Source organism: Miscanthus floridulus, chromosome 6 (genome assembly GCF_019320115.1).
Source record: "Miscanthus floridulus cultivar M001 chromosome 6, ASM1932011v1, whole genome shotgun sequence".
In the NCBI taxonomy this organism is placed as follows: Eukaryota; Viridiplantae; Streptophyta; class Magnoliopsida; order Poales; family Poaceae; genus Miscanthus; species Miscanthus floridulus.
In genome coordinates, this window is record NC_089585.1 from 101,485,344 (window position 1) to 101,509,120 (window position 23,777).

General features: G+C 47.1%; 1 protein-coding gene, 1 long non-coding RNA gene and 1 pseudogene across 3 annotated transcripts; 1 reads left to right on the top strand and 2 right to left on the bottom strand.

Moving 5' to 3' along the window:
• Positions 1-10,909: 10,909 nt before the first annotated feature.
• Positions 10,910-15,666, bottom strand: LOC136458816 (RNA polymerase II transcriptional coactivator KELP-like). The gene is made up of 3 exons (XM_066458736.1): positions 15,076-15,666; positions 14,871-14,976; positions 10,910-11,244 (listed from the first exon to the last, which is right to left on the bottom strand). The coding sequence occupies exons 1-3, from the start codon at positions 15,427-15,429 to the stop codon at positions 11,153-11,155; spliced, it is 552 nt and encodes a 183-aa protein (XP_066314833.1). The 5' UTR covers positions 15,430-15,666; the 3' UTR covers positions 10,910-11,152.
• A 524-nt stretch (positions 15,667-16,190) lies between these two features.
• On the top strand, positions 16,191-17,521 carry LOC136458817 (probable sarcosine oxidase; annotated as a pseudogene).
• Positions 17,522-18,112: 591 nt separating this feature from the next.
• Positions 18,113-21,444, bottom strand: LOC136458818 (uncharacterized). 2 transcript variants are annotated; one of them, XR_010760057.1, is made up of 4 exons: positions 21,354-21,444; positions 21,106-21,244; positions 19,516-19,554; positions 18,113-18,547 (listed from the first exon to the last, which is right to left on the bottom strand). It is a non-coding gene; the product is annotated as an uncharacterized lncRNA (long non-coding RNA). The 2 variants fall into 2 exon arrangements; XR_010760056.1 differs by lacking the exon at positions 18,113-18,547 and having other exon boundaries at positions 19,420-19,554.
• Positions 21,445-23,777: the final 2,333 nt, after the last annotated feature.

Here is a 23,777-nt window from a genome sequence, read left to right on the forward strand (position 1 = left end):
GACTAGTATGAGTCCATTTGCCCTTTCTACCTGTCCGTTGGCTTCTGGATGTGCAACTGATGCGTAATCTATGCTAAAGCCACAATCCTGTGCCCAACTTTTGAATTCTATAGCTGCGAAGGGAGAACCCAAATCTGTGATGATTCGATTAGGCATGCCGAAGCGGTGCATAATATCTTGGATGAACTCGACTGCTTTGGCTACGCTGTATTTTGCGAGTGGTTTGTATTCGATCCACTTGGTGAACTTGTCAATTGCTACAAAGATGTACTCGAAATCACCCTTTGCTTTCTTGAGAGGTCCTACTTGATCTAGCCCCTAGCAGGAGAAAGGCCAAGTGGGTGGGATGCAGATGAGATTGTGAGCTGGCACATGAGCTTGTCTTGCGAACATTTGACAACCTTTGTATTTTCTGACAAGTTCTTCTACGTCTTTCAAAGCGGTTGGCCAGTAGAATCCGGTGCGAAATGCCTTGCCTACTAGTATTCTTGAAGCAGCATGATTTCCACAGCAACCTAAGTGTATTTCGCTTAGGATTTCTTTGCCTTCTACAAATGAGATGCATTTTAGGAGTACTCCTGATGATGCAGCTCTTCTGTAGAGCTTGTCCCCCACTAGGACGTAGTTTTTGCTTCTACGAACAACTCGGGTAGCTTCCTCTTTATCTGCTGACAACTTATTTTCTTTGATATAATCAATAAAAGCCTGTGCCCATGAAGTGTTGATTACTAGAATCTGGTTGCCTTTGGCTGTGAGTTCTGGAGTTGTCTCACCGGGTTGTTTGATAGAAGGAGCTGATAACTCCTCTATGAATACGCCGGGTGGGACCTTTGCCCTGTTTGATCCGAGCTTGGCGAGGACATCTGCTGCAATGTTGGAATCGCACAGGACATGTAGAATTTCTAATCCTTCGAAATGTTTTTCGAGTTTTCGGATTTTGGCGCAGTAAGCACCCATGTTTTCTTTGGTGCAATCCCAATCTTTGTTGACTTGGTTGATGACTACTACCGAATCAGTCGTATACGAGTAATCGCTTGATTCTGAGGGTAATTGCCACTCGTAGCCCGTGGATGAGAGCTTCATATTCTGCTTCATTGTTGGTAGCTTGCCATAATATCTGAAGGACATACTTGAGTTGTTTTCCGTCTAGAGAGATTAGGAGAACGCCCGCACTGGCTCCACCTAGCTTGAGTGATCCATCAAAGTACATCTTCTAGTGGTCAAGGATTGTATTTGACATAGGTTGTTGAATCTCTGTCCACTCGGCAACAAAATCGTCAAGGGTTTGAGATTTAATTGCTTTCCATGGGGTGAAATCGATGTTGAGAGCACCGAGTTCAACCACCCACTTAGATATGCGCCCTATTGCAGTCTCTGTTGTGTAAGATGTCTCCGAGTGGAAAATCTGTCACCACGGTAATCTTGTGGCTTTCAAAATAGTGGCGAAGCTTACGTGAAGTGATCAGTAGGGTGTAGAGTAGTTTTTGCACATGCAGGTACCGGATTTTTGATTCTAACAGTACTTCGCTGATGTAGTATACCTGGGCATTGTACTTTATACACGCGCCCTTCTTCTTCTCTTTCTACTACTATCGTCTGTGCTGACTATAGTATAAGTTGCCGCAATGTACAGCATCATGTCTTCGTCTTTCTTTGGAGGTGTGAGAACTGGTGAGGAGGTGAGGTATGCCTTAAGTTTCTTGAAAGCTTCATTAGCTTCTTCCATCCACTCGAACTTGTCTATCTTTTTTAGTAGTTTAAAGAAAGGTAACCCTTTTTCGCTGAGTCTTGAAATGAAACGATTGAGTGCCGCCATGCAGCCTGTTAGTTTTTGTACATCTTTGACACTTCGACGAGGGCCCATCTCTGTTATGGCTCAAATTTGCTTGGCGCTTGCTTCGATTCCGCGATGACTAACCAAGAATCCGAAGTAGTTGTCCTGAAGGAACTCCGAATACACACTTGTTTGGGTTCAATTTCCACCTCCACCTTTTTAGGTTCTTCGAAGGTTTGTTTTAAGTCTTCAATCAGTGTATCCAGGTTCTTTATTTTTACAACCATGTCATCCACTATGCTTCTATGTTTTCGCCGATCTGATCACCAAGGCATGTTTGGATAGCTCTGGTAAGTGGCTCCAGCATTCTTGAGTCCAAATGACATGGTCTTGTAGCAATAGGCGCCGAACGGAGTGATGAAAGATGTCTTGCTCTGGTCCTGTTCTTTTAATGTGATCTGGTGATATCCGGAATAGCAATCAAGAAAGGATAATAGGGCAGATCCTGCTGTTGAATCAACTATCTAATCAATGCGTGATAGCCCGAATGAATCTTTCAGGTAGTGTTTGTTGAGATCTATGTAGTCGACACACATGCGCCACTCGTCCGTATTATTTTTTTGTACTAGAACTAGGTTTGCTAGCCAATCTGGATGAAGGATCTCTCTGATGAATCCGGCTGCCATTAGCTTTGTGATTTCTTTTTTAATCGCTGCCTTCTTGTCAGGTGAGAATCATCATAGCCGTTGCTTTACAGGCTTGGAGCCTTCATTGATATCAATTCTGTGCTCAGCCAACTCTCTTGGGACACCTAGGCATATCGGCCTGGCTTCCAAGCGAAGATATCTCTGTTGTCCCGAAGAAAGTTGGTGAAGCGCAAGTTCCTATTTTGCCGAGAGGTGGGACGCTGATGGTTGCTGTTTTGGAGGGATCGCTAGTGCCCAGGTCGATTTGCTTGATGTCGGCTTCTTTTGGTGGTGCGAGGATGCTAGGCTTTTTAGCCGGTATCTCTAGTTCTTCTTGGCTTATTTCTACGGCAATAGTGGCTATTTCTTTTCTACCATTGTCGGCTTCTGCTTTGGCTTCAATTTGAATTGCCTGAACGTCGCAGTCAAAAGCACGCTTCAAATCACTTCGAAGAGAAAGGACACCATTAGGTCCTGGCATCTTAAGCAGTAGGTACGGATAATGCGGTATTGCCATGAATTTTGCTAGCGCTGGGCGCCCGAGGATTGCATGGTATGATGAATCGAAGTCCGCAATCCTCAAACTTAATGAACTCTGTACGGTAGTTTGAGGGAGTTCCAAAAGTAACTGGTAGAGTAATTTGTCCGAGTGGCATGGCTGTCTTGCCGGGTACTATGCCATAAAAAGGTGTACTTGTTGGTGTAATCATCTCGGCGAGTTGTAGTCCCATCTTCCTTAGCGTTTCTGAAAAGATGATGTTGAGTCCGACTCCCCATCGATTAGTACCTTGGTGACAGTCGGCAATAGTTGGATCTAGAACCAATGGGTAATGGCCTGTGTTTCCTACTGCTAGTCCATTGGTCTTCTCTTGAAAATTGGATCAGATACTGTGACCAATTGAGATATCTTGGAGTAGCCGGTTCTGCTGTCATGATAGTTCGTAGTGCTAATTTTTCTTGATGTTTGCTTTTGGAATCTAGGGCCCCGGCAAAGATCACTGCTATCGTCCCCCTAGATTTTTGGAATCCCATGTCTTCGTGGTTGTTCTCATCTTTTTCTGATTGTCTTCTTTAGTGTTCTCCTTACTATCTTTTCTTGTGTATCGATCATTGAAGGTGCAGCAATTTCTGATGATGTGCTTCCCATTAGGATGCAATGGGTAACGTATGTTTTTGATGTCGTCATATCTTCTGGGTTTGGAAAACTTCCTTGATTTGTCAGCTGTTGCTACGGTATTGTCTGGTCCATGTTTTCTTTCCTGATGTCTGCTATTTCGATGATTTTGCTTTTCTGGATTGTCTCGGTTGCTTCTATCCAGGAACCTTTCTCGTGTCTTCTCTTCTGTAGTAATCATCTTTTCTACTGTTCGTCTGAATTCTTCATTATTTCTCGGGTTTTCTTTGCAGAAGTCTTGAAATTGCCACCTAGCCATGATTCCATGAGAGAAAGATTCAATTATTTCTCGTTCGGTGATGTCATGTACTTGAGCTCGTAGTTCGCTGAATCGTCGATAGTAATCTCTGAGACTTTCACCTCCCTTCTGCTTGAGTCCTTTTAACTCTACGTGGATAATTGGGTGTGTAATGATATCTGCGAAATTTTCACAGAAAGCTCTTTGCAAGTCCTCCCAATTTCTGATTGATCCTAGATTCAATTTGTCAAACCATTAGAGAGGCATGGTTTCTAGGGCCATGGGAAAGAATAGGGTCTTGATATCGTCGTTTCCTCTGGCTAGTTCAATCGATTGCGAGTATATCTTGAGCCACTACCTTGGTTCAGTCTTGCCATCATATTTAGAATGGTTGGACTGTTTGAACTTGTGAGGTAGTCATATTGACGCAAGTCTATTTGCAAAACAGGGGAATCTATCGTGCGTTCCGGCTTCTTTGAATTCTGATTCGGCACCTCCTTCTGGCCAACTGTTGTTTTGATGAGAGTAATCCTGCGAGGCTATCTAGGTAGGTGCCCTGCTTCTGGTCTTTCTTGGTTGTTCAACTCGGTGGCTCTGACTATGGTCCCTTCTACTTTCTCTGTTATGACTTCCACTTGGTCTAAGTCTCTCGAAAGCGGACTTTCTTTGATTTTGATCTTCTTGCCTATGGGTCGTTGATCTGGCGAGTAGTCTTGAGTGGGTCCTTTCTTCGTGCGTCCTCAGGGCTGCTGACCGGAGAAAATCCCAGAGCTATTCTTGTTTTTCACTGGGATGTGAGGTCGCTCTGAGTTCTTCTAATGCTTCTCGGATCTTATCGTAGGGTGTATTTGTCGTGCGTCTTTCTCCAATTTCTCATTGTGATTTTCTTCTATCGTACTCGGCCAATTCTGATTCATATCTGATCCAAGCTTCCTTGCGCTGCCTAGCACTGGTGTTGGCGTCCTTGCTTCAACTTGTTTTTTCTTTCTCTGGCTTGTTTCTGATTCTCGGTCTCGCCATCGTAGCCCTAGGCAAAGGGTGATATGTTGGATTCTGATTCATCCGATGACCTGACATCGGGCGCTTCTAGGGGGACCAATGGTGATCGAGGATGGCGAACCATGAGTACTTCCTGTGCGTGAACTGTTCTGCTATTGGTGTTAGTTTCCACACTGTCAGAGTTGCTGATAACTTTAGTAGAGGCCTTAAGGTCGCAGATCGAGTCTCCTTCTTGGTAGGGTAGAATTGTCCGTTGTCATCGTGTCAACCAGTCAGGGTACTACTATCCTCAGGAACAGAGCCTGACCAGTGGACGATGCAGTCTTGAGATGTTATTGTTAGTACGAGACCTTCCTGAGCTCCCTTCAGTGGCATTCTAAGCACTGGATCGAGGAATCCTTAGGGCCGTGTCTGATAAGATGTTGTCATGTTGTGGAGTCCGAACAGAAAAGGATCTGGCTTCTTAAAAAGATTTTGCGTGTACTCCGAGTTGTATTCTTGATAGGCCAGGGCCGCGTTCTTAAGCCCCATCAGGAAAAGAACTCGGCTTTCCCGAAAGAACTCAGGATAAGACTCTATATCGGATGCGGAGCCTGAGTTCGAGTCGGATGCACAAAGCCACGAAACCTGAGTTGAATCAGACATCATGAGCTACGCAAATCTTCCGGTGATTTGATCCATCGTAGTCACCAAAATAGAATAGCCTTCATGGTGATTCGAATCTTTGAGGAGACGGCTTTGGAGCTTGCCATCGTTGTTCGCCTCGCAGATCCATGAGCCGAAGATGAAAGTTGATCCCGTCGAGAAGATCATGCTGTCGAGGTCCATCGAGCTCTCGGATGCAAATTCATCGAAAGCCCCTACCTGGCGCGCTAGCTGTTGATGTTTGACCACTGATAGCCTGCCATGGAGGTCCCTAGGGTTGTATGTTCGGGCTTCAGCGTATGCGGAACTCGACGGTTAACACAAGAGACAGTCGATTTATCCTAGTTCGGACTCTCGATCTCTGATCGAATAATAGCCCTACGTCCAGTCGGCGTTAGCCTTTGCGTTGGATTGATTGTAAAGTGTTGTTGTGTTGTTACAAAAGTTCTCCCTGTCTCTAGGAACCCTACCCTTCTTTATATAGTCAGGAGGTCAGAATCCTAGTCGGTTTACAATGAGAGTTCCTAGTAGGATTATAGAATAATACTACTACTAAGATTACATGGGGAGAATCATAATTAGACTAGATCCTCTCTCTTCCTTGCGGGGTATCCCGTGGGTCCCGCACCGACAGGGTCTAAGTAATCAAAGCGCTTTGTGATCCATGACGACGAAACATAGGAACTTTTTCTGAAATTCACCAAAGAAAATAAGATCCGATGGTTGTAGGAAAGTAATGCAAGTATTAAATATGCTTGAATTGCTCACTTATTTTTCTTGGAAACCTCATCGTTCGGTGGAAGAAAGCCAGTGAACTGAGCCACTAGCTCCCTCCAGTGATCGTTGTCAACTATACCTGTCACTGGAAGCCCCCCCTAACCGAAGGCCAAACATAGCCTCCACGTCCTGCATGGTTAAGGTCATCTCACCGCAAGGTAGGTGGAACATGTGGGTCTCAGGCCTCCACCTATTATAAGAATAGAACGACTGTTAGTTGCCTCAAATTTGTTATAAGAATGTTTTCGTACAACGAAGGCACTCGCACCTATCTACAGCTGCAGTAAGTAGTGCTGGGTCAGAAGGCGGAAGACCAGTAGTTGACAACACGGACAAGCTCGAGGAAGCCGGCACTGCCGTATGTACGACGTGTAACGCTCGTCCCACTGGTGGCCCTGGTGTGCGTGCAGGGCCTCAAAGGAGGCAAGGGCGCCTCTAGGTCGGTGTCACTCAAAAAGTGTGCTCGGTGCAGGCTCGTCGTACTCCACCTCAAGAAGAGGGTACAACAGGTGCTGCGTGGGAGGGACCATCCTGTTACAAATTGATAAACAAAGGGTTAGAGTATTCAAATTAATGATATTCAAATTAACATTATGTAGCATTGCAAAATTTGAACTACTTATTATACAATAGGAACACAATATGAAAGCACATGTATATATTCAAAGTAACATTAACAGACATATTAAACAACTTCACTTGAAAATAAGTAACTTCTATGTATTCAAACGGACACAAACGTCATTGAAGCTAGGAGGTTCATCAAACCATTCCAAATCCCTATATCACGCACTACTAAGTACCGACACTTGAAAACTAGTATCTATACTGACAACCTTGACTACTATAAACTAACTAAATAATAAATACCTAATCAATTCCTAAACCCAAAGGCCTAACTAACAGTAACCTAGACCCTAACTACCTAACCAAACCTTAACTATACTACAACACACAACCTAAAACCTAAAACTACCTACCTAAATAAACAAATTCACTAACCTAACTATACTAAATCACTAACCCGAACTAAAATAACATTGATAATAACAAAAACCATTGAGAGAGAGAGCTACCTTGATATGAGTCGAATGAGAGGAGGCGGCGCTGGCAGAGGCTGGGCGGGCGAGGGCGTAGGCAGGGGATGGGTGGGTGGGGGCATAGGCGAGGCGGCGCTGGGCGGGCGGGGGCGTAGGCGGCAACAGCATTCGAGGCGAGGGCGGGCGTAGTGGGGGCGTCACGGGCTTTTAATTGGGCCTTACCGCGCCACCAGCGATGGCGCGTCACTAGCCGCGCCAAGATGGGTGGCGTGGCAGACCCTGCCACGACGACGCCACATCATCCTCCCGCCGCGCCACCATGCATGGCGTGGCATAGGCGTTTCGCCGCGCCATGGCAATAGACATGGCCAAAAGTGTTAGTTTTGAAAAAAAAAAACGAACAGTGTTAGATTTAAAATTAGTTTACAAAAAGTGTTAAAATAAAAAAAATCTCGCCTGGAACCCAAGTGTCGGGTTCATAAACCTGGGGTCCCTCATGGACCGGCTTCCCAACCAAGGCTCAGCCCAGTAGACAACGTTGCGAACGACGTGCAACTCATGGGCCTGGCCCAAATACCTAAAAGGCAGACCAGAAGGGCAATCCAGTCTCTGACTGGAAGGCCTGGCCGAGGAGGAACGGCGCCGGCTTCCGACTCTGGCCCGCCTCTCCGACCGGAAGGCCTCGATTCCAACTCCGACCCACGTCTTCCGACCGGGGACGTGCCAAACCCCTGCTCATAGTTCTTCTCCAACTGGCGCAATTAGGGCCGACTAGGACCAACCGACCGAGGACGCCCGCTCGGTATGGATTAGGAAACGAACATGAGAAAGTAAGGCATGACACTCAAGTCAACCGCAATACCGAGGACCGTATCCCTATACACCTGTAGGACAGTACCCTGCGACCTCCCTGGCTTGACAGAGCCCAAGCAGTGTTGTAGGCGTCGACATTTTTCCCTACAGTATTGTGAGCGCCATCAACTCCCATACCAGACAAACACGGTAAGGCTCCCCCCACGTGTCTCTGAGGCATCAACGGTGTTGTGGGCGCCGGCATTTACCGTACCAAGGCGAACATGGTAAACCCCCTTGCATGCCTCTGGGTATCAACAGTGTGGCAGACACCGACGTCTGCCATACCTGAAGAAGACGACACGACCTCCCACATGCATCTGACATTAACAGTGTTATAGGGCGCCTACAATCATCCTGTACCCGATAGTGTGAGCAACAAGACTTAGCATATGTACACTCTCTCCCTCTCACTTGTAAGGACCATCCCCTTCATCTATAAAAGGGGATGCGCTCTCTCCCAAACAGAGAGATAGATCAGTTCACTTACATTGATTCACCCTTTGTAACTTTAGACACTCTAAAGTTATACACAGCACACGCTCGAACACTTAGCACATAGCGGAGCTCCTGTCATTCTCGGCCTTTCAGACCAGAGTCCGACCAGATCTCTTGTACCTCTCATCTTTCTCTCTTCCGTTTGTAACTCTACAGCAAACTTCGAGCACCTAAGCTCAGGAATAAAGTCACCGACCGACTCAAACTGGATGTAGGGTATATTACATGAACCAGTATAAACCATGTGTCATTGAGTGTTAGGTCATCTCCGATCACAATGTACAACAAAACTATAAATATTTACGTGTTGATCACTTCCTGCACCGACACCAAAGACCCGTCCGGAACAGCAGCGGCTTCCAGCAGGCAGCAGCGAGCTTGTCCCTGGCATAGTGGCACTGGCAAAATGCGTAGTTGATAAATGATCATAGTTGTTCGCACGTCTACTCACGCATCTTGCTAAATGCTAAATCGCCTTTTTTTTTAAAGAACAAGATTGCTTAGAGCTAAATGAACTCAGTATACGACCCCTGAGAAAACTAGCTGGACACTGCCATTGCTGACGAAACATGACATGAAGCTCTTGTAGTGACTAGAGAGGTTACAGATAAGATAATCGGTTGGGTATTAATTTCAATCCACGAGAGGTTACGTTACCTACACCTGTGACTCAACGTAATACAGACATATAACACATGCAACACGAACGGGAAGGCGGCTTTTCTGGAGGGTGGCTTGTGTTGCTGTCACTCTTGCCACACCAGAGAGCAAAACTAAAAAGCCGGCCCATGTGCTGACATGGAACACTACCGAACTTGTTTGTAATTCAGACAGCCCTGCTACAGCGGCATATATACAGTAGATCACGTCCAGCTCTCTGCATCGAACCCGTTTACAAATTTTCGATGTACAATGGAGAGCCTGAACGCCTACGGAGGGCAATTAGAGTTTGCATGATCATAATGTTCAAGAACAAAACCTCAATATTGTTCATGTCACCTTTTCCATTAACTCGAATGCTCAGCAGCCACGGGCGTCCGTCCTGTGCGGACGCGGCTCCCAGTCCGTAGTGGAACCGACCTCTAAAAAAATCCCCACGGCTTGGCTGCTCATCCAGCCACCCCGCCACGGTCCCCTTCCCCACCCGCGCCCCCATCCCTATTCACGTCGTGCCCTTCCTCCCACCGTGCCGCACCCCATCCCCCGTGAGCTGGACGGCGCTGGACCGACTGCGCCGAGCGAGTAGCGGCGCTGGAGTAGCAGCAACAGGGCTGCAGCCCATGGACGCGAGCCTAGGCCACTAGCAGCGTTGGAGAATCGCAGGAGGGCCGCACCGCTGCTGCACCGGCGAGCTCCAAGCGCCGTCGCCGACCCCCGCGCCGGCGTCGAGCTCCGCAACGACGAGCGGCCATTCGTCTAAGTAGCAAGGTGACATTGTGCTGAAAGCGCATGTTGCAAGCAGTATGTTTCAAGTATTTCAGATGTGTCATCTGGATATTGCAAGTGTTTCATCTGGATGTTGCAAAAGTAGATCGGGATGTTGCATATGTTGTAAGCGTTTCAGATGTATGTTGCAAGCGTCTGTTCTCAGTGTTTCATGATGTTACATATGTTTCACACATATGTTGCGAGTGTTTTATCTGTATGTTGCGTTTGTTTTGCAAGTGTTTTTAGGTGTTTTTGTAAGTGTGTTTAGATACATGTTTTAAGTGTTTCATCCGTTTTCTTTAATTTGTATGTTACAAGTGTTGTATCTGAATGTTTTAAAAAATAGATCTGAATGTAACCTATGTGTGCACGACATGGGATGGGGCGTTGTAGGGACGGGCACGGTGGTGAACGGTGTGTGTGTGTGGAGGGACGGAGCACCGTGGGGGATGGCGGCGCGGTAGGGACAGGCCACCGTGAGTGACGCACGCGCTCCGAGGGATAGACGCGCTCGTTCGAATCATTTTCTGTTGCGGACCGGTTTCATCAGGTGGGTGGAATCATAGGCTTGGAGCTACATCCAAACACATCGGCCTGTTCGCTAGTTGGTTTCTGGACTGGTTTAGGCTGGCTGATGCTGGTTTATTATGAGAGGAAAATATTATTGGCTGGCTGGTTTAGGCTGGCTGAAACCAACAAGCGAACAGGCTGACAGACCGGGCGACAGACGTCTGAGCACTAGCTGTTCCCTTCCATTAACGGCAGCACACATATAGATGGGGAAAAAACACCTGGAGAAAAAAATCATGAACACATCCCCGATTATCACATAGCATGGGAACTCCAGGCCACCATAATGGTGGATTACCTGTTAGTGCAAATATTCCAAACGGTATACAGTCGTCTACATCCTACACATGGCACAAGTTAAACCTTTTACAGAACTTGGAGCTCTTGCAAGCCACATATGGCCCTCGTTAAGGGTCAGAAATAGGCCTTTTGATTTGATACAGGCAAAGAAGAGGCTCCTAAAACAAGTTCTCAGTCTGAATCTTCAAGTTTTTTGATGGCATCCTCTATTGCAGGTACAGCATTGCAAAATGCTTCCCACTGCTCCATCGTCATACTAATACCTGAACCAGGAAAAATGTTAGTCAAGAAGAGAAGAAAGGAGATAAACGATGACACACAAAAACAAGCACACAACAACATAAAACAAAGAGAATGAAAGGTTACCCTACGCAGTGACAGATTGAAAAGCTAATTGTTGTATTTGCAGTGTTTCTCTATAAATAAACCCAACGTTTACGAAAATATGGATATGTAGTAGCCACAGTTAAATGACAACACAGATAACATTGAAAAAACGACCTCATGTCGGTATCGCTATTCAGTTCTAAATTCCTATCACTCTTCGTCCGTCGCCCACGTCAACTGGCGCCGACAGGTGGGCCCTTGAGTCCCTCCCTAGCCTGTGAATCCCCTTCCTCACTGCGCCGCTCCTTCCTTACCGCCTGCACGCGCCTCCAGCCCTCCACGGCTCCACCCCTGCCTCCTGCTACACCCGCCTCCGTGACGGTCACGCCCGCTCATGCCTCCGCCGCGCCGCCTACCATGCCTGACTCAGTGATGGCAGCACCCACCCGCGCCTCCGCCCTGCAGCCGACCGCTGCCCGCGAGCTCTGGCCCCATGGGGTACGCGGCCGCCTGCCACCTGCCGCTCCCCGCCGCTTGAGATCCCCAAACCTCTAGGCATAGATACGGGCCAGGTTGGTGGAGATGGTGATGTGGAGTAGGGAGGGGATGACACCGGGGTGGAGCTAAGTGACAAGGTGGCCGCGGAGGGGGAGGACTGGTGGCCGTGGAGATGGAGGTGGAGGTGGAGGTGGATGTGATCATCTATTGTCACCGGTTCCCAATCCCACCAGGACATCCCGCGTGCTGTATTTCTGACCTTGACAACCGTTTGCCCTGTCTCTTTGCCTTGCACCTTGCACGGCAGCGGCGACCCTACAGCAGTGCCCTTGGACAGCGACAAAGCCCTTCCAGAACACCTCCTTCCTTTATCCACCTACTATGTTTTGATTTTTAGTAAAACCATGATTTTGAGTATAGGGATGCAGGCTGGCGTAGTCACATGATTTGTAAAATGTATGCCTGTGTTAATAGTGGTTTGAGGTACAGTAAGGATAGGCATGATGACAACAGTGGGCTGTCACTGGGTGCAGGTGGTTGTGTAGCGTTCACGTCGGCGCTGGGTGACTCCTGCTCCTTCTGTGTCGCGACATGGCGTGCTCATGGTCAAGTGCTCCGATGATGCCCAATACCTCAAGGAGCTACGATGCTCAACCAGCTACAGCTGGAGGTAGAAATGCCTGCTACCTCATGGAGTAGTGCCCTTTGGAAGCTGAGCTGATGTGAACTGTGAAATCGCTAGAAATTCTGTCTACCAGTCAAATGTTCCTCACATCAGGGTTGAATTTCAACACATCGTGTGCATCTCTGTATTTAAATGGTGTATCTTCATATGCTAATATAAGTTAGCTTGTATATGTTTACCATATTCTCCTTACTCTAGACTGCAGCCTAGAAAGAATAAATGGAGTTGATACATTTCGGACATGTAAAACTACAGAAAGAAATTGATAGGTGAAGACTACGAGAATTGTGATGGCGTGGCAGTGGTGGTGGCTGGTGTAAACATGATCCGTGCTTTTTGATGAAATCTCTTAGTTGCAGAGATATAAAATATTTTTTTGCATGTATAAAACCTATGGATATCAGGATAATTTTAACTAATCTTTAATTATCTTTAATTGAAATGCTCAGGCCACACAGCATTCTAGAAGGCCTATTAAATCAATTTGCAGCAGGATGAAAGCTAAAGAAGGCCGGATTAGAGGAAACTTGATGTGCAAGAGTGTTGATTTCTCAGCCATACTGTAATCACACCAGATCCAAACATAAATATGATGAATTCGGGGTACCATGGAGTATTGCTTCGAACCTGACTTATGCTAAAACTGTCACTCAATATAATACTGAGAGGTGGACCAGTTTGTTTTTATTGACAAGTGTTATTTAATTACTCTGCTTTCGCTAATCATTTGTAGCTAAACCCAATGACTTCAGGTTGAAGGGACCTGTTGAATATGGGCTAAGTCTGAATCTGTGTCCAGCTAAGTCTGAATGTTACTACTCTACTGAATCTGTGTCCAACCCTCCTTTTCAGCAGCAGGAAAGGCAGGCGTGATCCAGACTTCCCATTTGTGCCACACTGTCCCAGAAGGTAAATCTTAGCATCTACATTTTGAAGATAACAGGTGTACTCCTTGGACATTTTTCAATAAAGACTAAAGACAATACATAAAAAGGGCGTACCCAGTGCAGAGAGCTCCCGCTCTGTGCAGGGTCTGGGGAAGGGTGTTAGTGGCAAGCCTTACCCTCGCCTGTGCAATGCGAGGAGACTGTGACTCGAACCCGGGACCTTCCGGTCACAGGCGGTAAGACTCTACCGTTTGCACCAGGCCCGCCCTTCACTAAAGACAATACATAAATGGCAAATATAATTATCTCAATTCTTCTAGACTTAGATACTGTGTTTGCAGTTGGACAAAAAAAGTGAACTGAAACTTCTTCTGTTCTGAGGTCTTGGAATGAAGCATCACACACACCATGACCAATAATATTAGATTCTAAACTCACTTCAAAGGTGACTGGAATGGGGAAGAATCCATGGTGGTGCTATGCCAACCTTTCTTGTACTCCTTTTTTAATATTATTGTTCTGAGAAATTGTATCGATGGGAATTCAGCTTCAGACTTAATGAAGGCTGCAGCCAATTTTGTTGGCGAATTTAACCAAGTGCATAGAGATGTTTTAGTCTGCTGTTTCATCGGGTTTATTTTCACGTTGTCTGTTATTAGTGACAAGATGCTTGGAGGTCTCGATACCCTATTGGAGCTCAGGAACTGCATTGAGTGGCACCGGAGGGCAACTAACCGGCAAAACAATGTTTAGAAGGCTAAAGGGATTGATTATTAGAGCATGATGGATAAAAGTGCTTTGCTTTTATCTTTAGTTAGCCCTGATAGATGGAATGTAATCATGAAGCCTTTTACTGTTTGTTAGCCCTGATAGATGGAATGTGATCGTGAAGCTATTCGACATTGGACTTCGTGTACCAATGATGCTTTGACATTTCTTTTGTGCCTGACTACATAAGTGTTTGTAGCAAATGGTACATACTTTGGCATGAACTAGGTACTGACATGTGCATTGCCACGGTCAGAATTTTGTATGAAATGATGTAATTAAGAACATTTGATAAATGGATTATGATGGATGTTTTTTCGAATTCACCGGAGATCAGTGCCTCAGATCACCAGTGATATTTCTGAGGAAGCCGAGCAATGGATCATGGCTGGGTACAAATCCTTAGTGGCGCTCCGGGCCTTGGTTGTTGATTCAGAACCGTCGCAAATATTTCATAAAGTTGTAGACTATTGTGGAGTTGTGGAGTAGATCGTGTTCTTGTCTTGTGCAAGCCTTGGCTGTCCAATTGGATTTTCTGGTTATTTAGTATCTCTAATTTTCTCCTAATGAAAAACATGCCAAAGGCACGGTTGTGAAAAAGGATTATGATAGATATAATATTTTCATTTTAATTCATCGTGCACAAGGGTTACTTCATTTCGATTTAATTTGCATTGGTTAGTAAAAAAGCATCAAACATAATGTCTATATGCCCGCAGCACACCTTTGGCGGAGGGCATCTCCTTGCCGTCCTTCACGTAGAACTCGCGGATGGACACCAGCGACCTGCCCTTGAACTCCGACAGAGTCACCCTCCTCTTGTTCGACAGCTGCACGCACAAATCCACATTAGGCCACAAAACCCTAGCATAACATGCGGATCGATCGAAAAAACGCGCGAGAGTGGAGGTAGGGGAGAAGGAACTCACGCGGCACAGGATAAGGTCGCCTTGGTCGTCGTACTCTCTCTTCCCGCCGCCCTTCCCTTCCTCCTCCTCCTCATCTTCCTCCTCTTCCTCCTCCTCCTGTTCCTTGTCCTTGCTCTCCCTGCCAGCGCCGCCCTGCTCCTCCTCCGCCTCCGCCTCCTCCTGGGAGGAGAGTGAGCGTAGGTATTCCTCGACGACGCCGCGGACGAAGAGCTTGCGGTCGGGGAGGGATAGGTCGATGCCGAGGCGGTCGGCGGCGGCTTTGCGGACCTTATACTCCGTTACGGACTCCATATCGGAGCCCCGGAGGATCTCCAGCACCGTAACCTCCACCTTCTTCTTCGTTGCCTCGTCCATGCCGCCGCCGCCCAACTGACGCCAACGCTCCTGCTCCCTTCGCCGGAGTTGGGGAGAGTCCTGACCGCACTTGGACTCTGCGACGCCAGCGAGAGGTTTTGGGGAGGACGAGCGGATTCGTGGGCTAGGGTGACAGTTGGGTCGTACGGCTGTGAATCTTGGGCCGGCCCATCCATTTTAGTTTGTTCGGCTTTTGTATCCTCTTTTTGGGCCTTTGTTACCCTGAATTCCACCCAACTTGTGTTCCCAAATAAAAAGAGTGAGTGACTAGTTGTCTTCCGGAAGATTTGCATGGCCCTTATCATCCAGATTTTTATCCAACTAGTGGTGGGGCGCGCAAAAGTGCGCGCCCGTGCGGTCAAAAATCTGAGAAAACTGAGGCGCGACAGCAAAGACTTTAGAGTCTTTTACTTGTATGCCATTAAAAAAGATGGTCTAATCGTCAATGTACCTAAAAAGTTCGATCTATCGTTAGTGTCCAAGCTCGAAAAACTTTTCTCTCTCACACCATTCTGTCTATTTGCAGTATTAGCGGTGTGAAATATGGGTGGTAAAGGACTTAAATGCCCATGGAACTTTTGTTTCTCATGTGCCACTGCACGTTCTATGCACGTTCTCGGAAAAAAAAAAGACTGCGTGAGGAAACAGCTTGTTGGCATGCAGACAGCTGCTTGGGGCAACCGGCCGGTCTGCTGCGCGAAGCGCAAGCAATGGCCGACAATGTGACGCACAAGCGAGGCCCGATAGCGCGAGGCGACCACCGCTTGCAATTGCAAGTCACAATTTGGCAACGATGCACTTGCACACCAATTCCCATGTCGCAGGTTCGCCTATAAATCACTCTTGCAGCCACAGCTAGTGGCACAACACTCGTCACTTCACCGTGCGTCAAGAAGCCACCGATCGAACTCGTTCGCGCCATGGCCGCCGAGGCCGCTGCCGCCGGCCACCGTTTCGACTTCGACGTCATCGTGGTGGCGCGGGCATCATGGGCAGCTGCACGGCGCACGCGGCCGCGTCCCGCGGCGCGCGGGTCCTGCTCCTGGAGCGCTTCGACCTGCTCCACCACCTGGGCTCCTCGCACGGCAAGTCCCGCACCATCCGCGACGCGTACCCGAAGGCGCAGTACCCGCCGATGGTCCGCCTCGCGCGCCGCCTCTGGGCGGAGGCCGAGGCCGAGTCCGGCTACAGCGTGCTGACCCCGGCGCCGCAGCTCTCGATGGGCCCGCGCAGCAACGCCTCGCTGCTCGCCGCCATCAAGAGCGACCCCGGCGCGGAGGAGGGGGCGGACCTGACGCGGAGGTGGGGAGGCGCGTTCCGGGTCCCCGACGGCGACGGGTGGGTGACCGCGGTGAGCGAGCGCGGCGGCGGCGGCCTGAACGTGACCAAGGCCGTGGCCATGTTCCAGGCGCTCGCCGTCAAGAAGGGCGCCGTGGTCAGGGACAAGACGGAGGTCGTTGGCGTCAGGAAGGGACCCGAGGAGGAGGGAGGCGGCGTCGTGGTGACGACGAGCGCCGGCGCCGAGTTCCACGGCGGCAAGTGCGTGGTGACGGTAGGTGCGTGGGCGAGCAAGCTGGTCCGGTCCATCGCCGGCGGCCTGGAACTCCCCATCCAGCCGCTGCACACGATGGTCCTGTACTGGCGCATCAAGCCCGGCCGGGAGCGGGACCTCGCGGCGGAGTCCGGGTTCCCGACGTTCTCCAGCTACGGCGACCCGCACGTGTACGGCACGCCGTCGCTGGAGCTGCCGGGCCTGATCAAGATCAACTACGACGGTGGCCCGCCGTGCGACCCCGACGGCCGCGACTGGGCCCACGGTGGCGGTGCCGTGGCTGACCGGGTTGCCCGGTGGATCGAGGAGCTGTGCTGGTGCAGCGCCATGTCTCCGCGTGGTTTGCCACTTGGATTGCTCCCATGCCTCCGCGTGGTTTGCTGGCTGAGCAGCGCCATGTCGATGGTGAACTAGATCCGAAGCCCCGCAGATCCGAGCCGTCGGCCATGCGCGCGGCCCGTGCTTCGCTGCACCACAGCCCCGTGCACAGTAGTGTCCGCCGTGCCGCAGCCCTCCTCGGATCTCCGGCGAAGTCAGGCAGAGCAGAACGACCTGGTGGCGTGGCGAGCTCCGGGCGTCGTCGAGCCTCGGGCGGGAGCAGGGACGGCGGCGGCGCGACGACCGCGAGAGGAGGCTGGAGGAAGCTGGAGAAGGGGCGGTAGTGGATGCCGCGAAGACAGGGAACCGAGGCGTCGATTTCTGTCGCGGCCCTGCCCTGAAGGCATTGGATCGAGCAGGGACGCCGCTCGGGAGCTGTGCTGGTGCCAAGCTCGACATCCGGAGAGCTGGCGGCTGCGAGCAGAGGGGGCGGCGCCACCACCACCGGCCGTGAGGAAGGAGGAAGGCAAGCCCAAACCCGGCGCCGCTGCAGCTGCACCGGCAGCGGCAACCGACACAGCGTCAACACGGCCTCCACCTCTAATTCCAACGGCAAGGGGCAACTGAGATCATTTGCCACAGCGGATCCCACTCGTCAGGACAGCCAAACAGCGTAAATCAAACAGAAGGCGGACAGAATGGCGTGAGAGAGAAGTTTTTCGAGCTTAGACACTGACGATAGATCGAACTTTTTAGGGACATAGACGATTAGACCATCTTTTTTAATGGCATACAAGTAAAAGACTCAAGACTTTAATCTGGTTCATGGTGTGGTAGCATTACGACAGTAGATAAGTATTATTCTAAGTATTGAAATAGATAGCCACATAAGTTTAGTCCGCAGCCACATCGTTGTACCTTAAGAATGCTCATCGTGATACATTCAATAGGCTGTAAAGGAAGCAAGTAAGTTTACGTCTTTTAACTAACCATAGATGGTGGTGCAATGGCCTGGATATCACACAATTAGGGCTTAGACGTACGGTACTTGCAATGCAAGAATATCGAACATGTATGATCTGTCCCTGGTTTCGTGGATCGTTCGTACAGAATATCTATTGTGCTGTTTTTTTTGTGTTTTCCCATGAGTACACGCATCAGAATGTTTGGGCGATGCAGCTGCTGGCTGTGGCCTGCCTCTCCTTGGCTTCCATGGTGGAGGAGACACTCGTGTCCTCCCTCCTGGACCTATAGGAAAGCAAATAGGAAGTTCTCTTAGCAAGCTGTGATCAGCGGGTACGTTAAATTATTGATGAATGGATGCCAATACTGAAATGCAAAAAATAGGACTGGGTACTATTATTTGTTTGCAAACTAAATTGAAGAATAACGTGTGCACGGTAAACCTAGACTGTAATGAAATATCATATCATGGTGAAATCATGTTAACAGTGGGTAAAGCTGGGCAGAGTTAAATGTACCTATTATCCTAAACTCAGTTGATATATATTCCTCTTAAATCTAAAAAATAGAACACAAGGAAAAGCGTTGAATCTAAAAAAATATAGGAATCGAATCCTAACACGGATCATGATATGTTTGTCAATTTCTTATTGGACGAGGCACTCAAAAAATTGTGACATGGTATGTTTGTGGAAGAACCATTGAAAAACTCAAATTGTCAGAGCACTTGTCTATGAAAAGGATCATGGCACTATATGTAAGATTAATAAAAAGAAATGAGCATGTACTATGAGAACCTAACATCAAAGAAACAGGATACCTTAAAATGAGCTACAAATATCATCAACTCGAGATCCTGATAAGGGAAAGAACCTGCATATCAGCAGCCATGAATAGGATCAGGCCACTATATTTAGTCCAGGGAACACAGTTGTTAATGCACCATTTAATGGTACAAAATTGATGGAAATGCATACCACTTTTTATCTGTACAGGTACCTTTAGTTACCTAATAGAAAGTAGAGGTAGAACCATAATGCAATTATTCCATAGAAGCACACACACGTTTCATTTCAGGATTTTTCAATTTGATACCGACAAAACCTCCAGCACCACCTTGCTCTAAAAAAGCTACACCCTGAATTCTCTTTAGCCTCAACGTATTAAAGGCATATAATAATCAATGGAGGATATGACAGCTGTAGCATTAGGAGGGAAGACATTCAGAGATCTAGAAAAAAATTCATAGATACCTGAGGTCTCCATCAGCTTCCTCACTGCCTCTTGTTTCTCTGAAAAAATAGAGCGTACCACCATGTTAACAAATTACTGGAAGCAAGATACAAGGCTAGCTTATGTAAACTTAAAATGTAATCTTCTCAGAAGAGGCATTATAAAAAAAATAGCAGATCAACCAGATGAAGCAATACTCTATACAATAAATCGACATAGCAGTTAAGCAATGTCATGAAGAGGGAGCTTCAAATTTAAGTGTGAGTAAGCACAAGAAACACAATATTTTAGTGAATGTACAAAGCATCATTGATTTTGTTCTTTTGATCCCAAGTTTGCAATGGATAAATTGCTTGTTAATGTGGTAGGCAAATCTAGAATTACCAATGGAAATTCAAGACTTGTACTATCATACTATGAAACTCTGAGGGAGCTTCAAATTTAAGTGTGAGTAAGCACAAGAAACACAATATTTTAGTGAATGTACAAAGCATCATTGATTTTGTTCTTTTGATCCCAAGTTTGCAATGGATAAATTGCTTGTTAATGTGGTAGGCAAATCTAGAATTACCAATGGAAATTCAAGACTTGTACTATCATACTATGAAACTCTAATATGTGTATAGCAGAACTTTGAAACAAACAGGAGATAGAAGACAATACATCTATTTTTATGTATGAAAATAGAGAACAGTGGATTCTAGATGGATGCAAAGCAGTACCTGATCAGCACTCAGCTTTCAGTTTTAAACAGGAAAAGTAGATAAGCATTTTACAATGGATGCAACGATTCAAGGTAAAACGGATAGGATCAACCATGACTGATAACTTCCTTTGTCTAGAGTCATGGGAATTAGGAACTGAAAAAGCAAACACAAATAAGATACCTGTATTCGGAATTCCAGAATAGTACAAACTTGTTACACAAGCTATGGAGTGCATAGATAATATTGGCCTAGCTACAACTGATGTTTTCCTCGTAGATTGCAGCCACCGAAATCCTACTACCCCCGATGACTAAAACACTGAAAGGAGATGCAGCTACCAGGTTCAACGGATTGAACTTGTTGTCCAAACTCAGTCAGCAGCTATCTAGCGGTCGGAGGAATAGCACACGCTGCATTGCAGCTAGACTGAGAAACCAAAGCAGCCTGGCAACTATTGCTTCTCAATAAGTTTCGGAACAGTACATAAGCCTGCTGACTAAACAACTCTCAAATTCATCCAAAAAATCAAACCAATAAAAGGTGGGAAAATTAGATAAGGACGATGAGTAGGTAACTGTTGCTGGGAAGGAGTCACGTTTCTGAAAATTAGAAGAGTGCTGCTTTTGCTATTGCTGTGTATGTGAAAACCATTGTTTCAAAAGCACAATAGTATGCAGTGTACAAACGGAGGTTGTCCAAAATTCACCAGGAATGGGTTCAAACCCAATTTGATTCTAATAAAACTCAAACACACCAAATTAGCCAAACATTAAGAACGGACTCACCGAAAATAGGCTGAATTCTAGAAAAAGAAAAACACAAGAAGGAAAGATCTCCCGTGATCATTGCTGTAAAAGTTAAACATAATTTATGATGTAATCATCAGATATTGTAGATCATCACCTGATCATGTTGTAGGAGTATCTGGCCATATACATAGAAAATTACAGATTGGACAAAAGTACAAGAAAGTCATCAGCTTATATGTTTCCTCAAAAGAACTGATTGGTCAGTACCTCGTTTCTTTATCAGCGTGTTCCTCCTGTAATCCGCAAAAATCGGAGAAGATTCAGTTCGAATCACCAAGAATCAAAGAGGATTCAAATGGAATCCTCGAAACCAAACAGGAAAGGGACAAAGGTGAAAAATACCCCTCAAATAAATTCATCTGTGGTGTGCAGCAGGAAGAGCACGAGGGGAGGGAGAAAAATGGAGCCTCACCAATAAGTATCTGGAACGGAGGAAGGGGAAGATGGGCGAGAGAGGATTAGCCGGGAAAGCGACTAGGTGGTCCTTGTTGGTCTGGTCGTGTCGGAGCCGTCGCGCGCTCCGCCTAGTTGCCCCAAAGCCGCGCTCACCGACGTGGCCCGCCAGAGGGCGCACCGGCCCTGCACCGCCCCATGGCCACGCATGGAGGGCGCACGCTTGCCTACGCCACCGCACGTCCGCGTCGCTACGGTACGGTGCGCGCTCGCACCGGGTAGGGTGCTCACCCCGTACCGCGCCTTTGGCACCACACGGAGAGGGAGAGGAAGAAGGAGAGGGGTAGGGGAATAAGATGGTGATGCACCGCCATACAAAGCTGGCGAACTTGGCCGCCATTGCTGCCGGCGAGAAAGACGCAGCTAGGGTTTCGTTGAGCGACCGCGGACCGCATGCAGCGCAGGGGGGCCGGTGAGGAAGAAGAGGCAGCTAGGTTTCGTCACGGCCACTGGCGAGGAAGAAGAGGCAGGCAAGGCTGTGCGGAGGAGGAGGAGGCACGGGAGGAGGAGGGCGGCGCCCGCCGTCTCGGCCGGCGCAGTCGCCCCTGTGGCCGCCGCTTCGGGAGAAATTGAGACGGAGAGGAAGAGGAGCGACGCGTTTTTTTTGGGAAGTGGAAGGTGAGATATATATTTGCTTATCTAGATTCTGAAGTGAAGTTAAGCGGGGTGATGAGAACAGAAGCTGAAGAAAGCTGATTGAGACGCAAAAGGTAAGCGAAGCTGATTCAGGGCAAAAGCTAGTGTAGCAAAATCCTGATCGTAAATTCTCAGATCCAACAGACAGTAGATTTTGGGGTGACGTGCATAGTTGCTCCTTCGAGGGAGCTGGCCATCTTTGTTTGGGTTGAATGACAGATTGACATGTCAAAAGTAGAATAAAATATAAAATAATACATCATACTCCCTCCATATTGCAATTAGAAGTCGTTTAGGACAGGATTACGCTTACCAAGGTGTGCCAGGAAGTGATTAATTAGACTGTATCTTTCCATGTTTGCCCTTATTAAATAGGTCCGCGGTTGCATTCTTTACAAAAGCGATGCGTAGCCCGAGTGGCTTGTCCTGCGCGGCCCGATGCAAGAGATCGCCGGTTGGAGTCCTCACACCCGCGATAATATTTTTGTTGCCCACTACTACAGAATGGACTTGTTGTCCCGGGCGGTAACGGCCTTTAGTCCCGGTTACCGCGCCGGGACAACGATCCTGGGACTAAAGGTGCCACCTTTAGTCCTGGGTCATCGAGCCGGGACTAAAGAGGGACATTTAGTCCCGATTGGTGTTACCAACCAGGACTAAAGGTCCTCCAGCCGAGCAAACGTGGCCGCACCCTTTAGTCCCGGTTGGTAACCCCAACCGGGACTAAAGGTTCCTTTTCTTTTTCTTTTTTTTTAAATTTGTTTTCAGTTCAGTTACACGTATTTGTTTAATATATAATATGTTTTTATGTACGTATTCTATGCTGCTAATATAAATACACGCACGCATATAATTACATCTAATTCTCATCTCGAGCATTGTTATATTCGAATAAAGTATGAACCTATATATATTATAGATATATATATGTATATATACAACACTTTCATAATCTTGTTCTCGAAAATAACGATATCAATAAACATTTAATTTACATCATTTATTCCTTAGGATCAAAGTAGAACTCGCCGTTGGGATTTAGCACTTTTTCTAGAAGATATCCTGTTATTGACTCTTGAACTACTTTCAGATGGTCTTTTTGCATGACCCTTCGTTTCAACCATTCAGTCTTGCATTTGAAATAAAAGGAAAAGTATTAATACATATATATATATATTCATTTAAAAATAAATAAAAAATTGATATATACATACTCTGAGGACATCTTTAGGAGTTTTTTTTATGTGCGCAGTGATAAATTCACAAACGTAGTATCCACACAAGTTATTACCTGATTTCTGCCGCAAACACCACTGTACGAGAAGAAGATTATTCTCATCATTTCACACGTAAATTGAAGTACGATATAGTAATTAAACACGTGAGGAAGTGTATATAGTACAACTTACTGGTATTTCAACTACATTAAGTGGTGCCTTGCAATCCTTACGATATTGCCGAATAAACTCTTTTCAAACCCTGTGCAACCAATAATGTACGGTCGTTAATAAATTATGGCAAAGTCTATTCAATAATAGTTGTGCGCAAGAGATCGAAATTACCCCTGGATAATGTCTATCATATCTTGGTATAGTGCCCGCTCTTTTCTCAACGAGTCAAAGATTACTAACCGACTTGAGTTTAACTAAATGACAATGAGTATCCAGTGAAACCTGC